The 2246-nt window shown below is 62.4% G+C and overlaps 1 protein-coding gene across 1 annotated transcript in view; it reads right to left on the bottom strand.

Annotated features, from left to right (window-relative positions):
• Positions 1–502: 502 nt before the first annotated feature.
• The window catches only part of TNFRSF8 (tumor necrosis factor receptor superfamily, member 8), a 23523-nt gene continuing 21779 nt past the window's right edge, over positions 503–2246 (bottom strand). Inside the window, exon 12 of the mRNA XM_012722077.1 lies at positions 503–753. Coding sequence (XP_012577531.1) covers positions 503–753 — 251 coding nt within the window. The remainder of the gene's footprint in view (positions 754–2246) is intronic.

Here is a 2246-nt window from a genome sequence, read left to right as displayed (position 1 = left end):
GCCACACCCGTCCCTCAACTTCCCTTTTGACTCAGGATCAACCACAGGTGCTGGCTCGGTGCCCACGGAGGTCACGTTTACAGTAACTGGGGCGCGAGGCCCAATGGGTATCGCTTCTGAGGAGAGGCAAGGGCGCAGCGGGCCGGGCCTCGGGGCCTCGGGGCCTCGGCGTGGGTCCGGGGATGCAGGGCGCCGGGGCTCCTTCGGGCAGTAGAGAAGGCAGAGTGCCAGCGGTCGCTGCTCCAACGAACACGGCCATTCAGACCCAGTCCCCGGGTGTCTGCCGCACACACCCGGCTCCCTGAAGGCCTGGGCTGAGGGACAGCTGCTGGGGTGCGCACAGACGCCACCTGCCTTCTGCGCGCACAGGCTGGTCCTCCACGGGAAGGTGGAAACTCAGTCCACGCCAGGTGGGCCTCGGCCCCGGCTCGGCGCCAGCTGTGCTGGCCTGGCCTCCCAGGGGGCGCCCAGCCACCCTCTCAGCCCCAGCGCAGGCCAGGCCTCATTTCCCAGAGGCCGTGGTGGGCAAGGGGTCCTCCTTCCCTTCCTCCTCCACTGAGAACATGACATCCCTCGAGCTCCCCTGTGGCGGCTCTGTCTCCTGCTCCGGATAGTGGGGCGCATGGTCCACTTCTAGATCCTCAAACTCGGGCGCCACAGGGCTCGCCGGCCCCACCAGGCTCCGGCCCTCAGGCACCTCGGTCTTCACGGTCCCCACAATCACTGTGTCAGCCTTCATGATGTAGATTTTCTCTGCAAGGCAAACGGATGGGTGAGGAGACCAGAGCCCCAGCACACAGCAGCGAGGGGCAGGGGCGGGCCCTTGGCCCACGCCGGCCATGCCTGCCACGTCTCCACGTGGCCTTCGGCAGATGACACGACCTCTCTGACACACAGTAACCACCAAGCTCACAGGTGTCCTGCGGCTCAGAGGAGATAAACCAGCTAGGAACTGTGCTGAGTTGGTGAGGACAGGCCCACTCGCTGCTTACGGGAGATACTCGGAATTTTCTTGACACTTCTGAGGGAATGGGGTAGGGAAGGATAGGAGAGGCCTGGGGGAGCAGACAGTGGCCCTGAGAACAGCAGGGCTAGAACCCAGCCCGTGATGGGCGCCGGTCCCCTCTGTGCACCGTAAAGACCACGATTACCCCACTTCTCAGAGAACCTGGAGCCTGAGGGGTTAGGTGACCTGCCCAGGTCACGAGGGCATTAAGAGAAGTCTCAGCAGAAGCCTCACCCTCCTGACTCCCGTAGGCATCTGCAGGGAGCACAGAGCAGAAAGCAGCTTGTCCAGGTTTGCCTGGAGGCTCAGCCTTACTAGTGAAAGCCCCATAGCCCAGGGACCGCTGCAGCCCAGGCAAACCCAGCCAGCTGGCCACACCCTAGAGGAACCTCAGTCCTGTTAGTGACCAAGGGCAGCCGGTGATGCACACAGTTCTTCTGGGCAGTGTATTTTGGCGTGTATTGCCTGTTGTCGCCCTCCCACCTCGGGGATCTTCGTAGCCTGGTCTGCCTAGCACTAGGACTACTAGAACATACTAGAGCATAGGGCTGCCCGGGACACAGGAGGGCCGCTGACGAATAGCTCTCAGACTGACAGTGAGCATATCCCTGGGATCCTGCCCACCGTCTGCTGCGAGGGCGTCAGAGACTCAGGGGAGTTGAGTAAGTTGCCCCAGAGACTGGGCGGTAGGCAGCCTGGCCTTCTCCCGGTCAGTGATCCCGCAGCGGCCCGGCTTCTGGCTGGAGCTCAGCTCACGGCAGTGACCCAGTTGTCTCTGAGCCCCAAGTGCATAATGCCAATGCTTCCTTTGCTTTTTAACATCCTCAGGAAAGAGAGAAGTGTTCAAAATAGCAGCAGGCGCAGGACACAAGGCCACGAAAGGGGAACATGCTGTGGGCTGGGACACCCCAACAGAGAAAATAGGGCCTCACATGCCGCACAGCCCCCATCAAGCCCTGTCCTGAATACCTGAACAAAGGTGAGCGAGGAGGAGCTGGGATGCGAGAAGAGGCCCCAGGAGCAGGCCCGCGAGAAGGGGCAGGCTTGTCCTGGCGGAACCAACACTGGGGGTCCAGCACCCCATTCCCAGACTTCTGGCTCCTCAGGCTCTGGCCCATCATGAGGCTGGCCCCCCCGCAGGTGGGCGAGGGAAGCCACCTAGACTTCCCAGCACACCCCGGACTCTAAAACTAGGAAGTTGTTGGAGGGGTGGGGCGAAGCTGGGGAGATGGAGGAGCGG

This window comes from Condylura cristata, unplaced genomic scaffold (assembly GCF_000260355.1).
Source record: "Condylura cristata isolate star-nosed mole 26May11 unplaced genomic scaffold, ConCri1.0 scaffold00008, whole genome shotgun sequence".
Lineage (NCBI taxonomy): Eukaryota > Metazoa > Chordata > Mammalia > Eulipotyphla > Talpidae > Condylura > Condylura cristata.
Note: the sequence above shows the minus strand (reverse complement) of the source record. Positions and strands in the feature narration are given on the sequence as shown.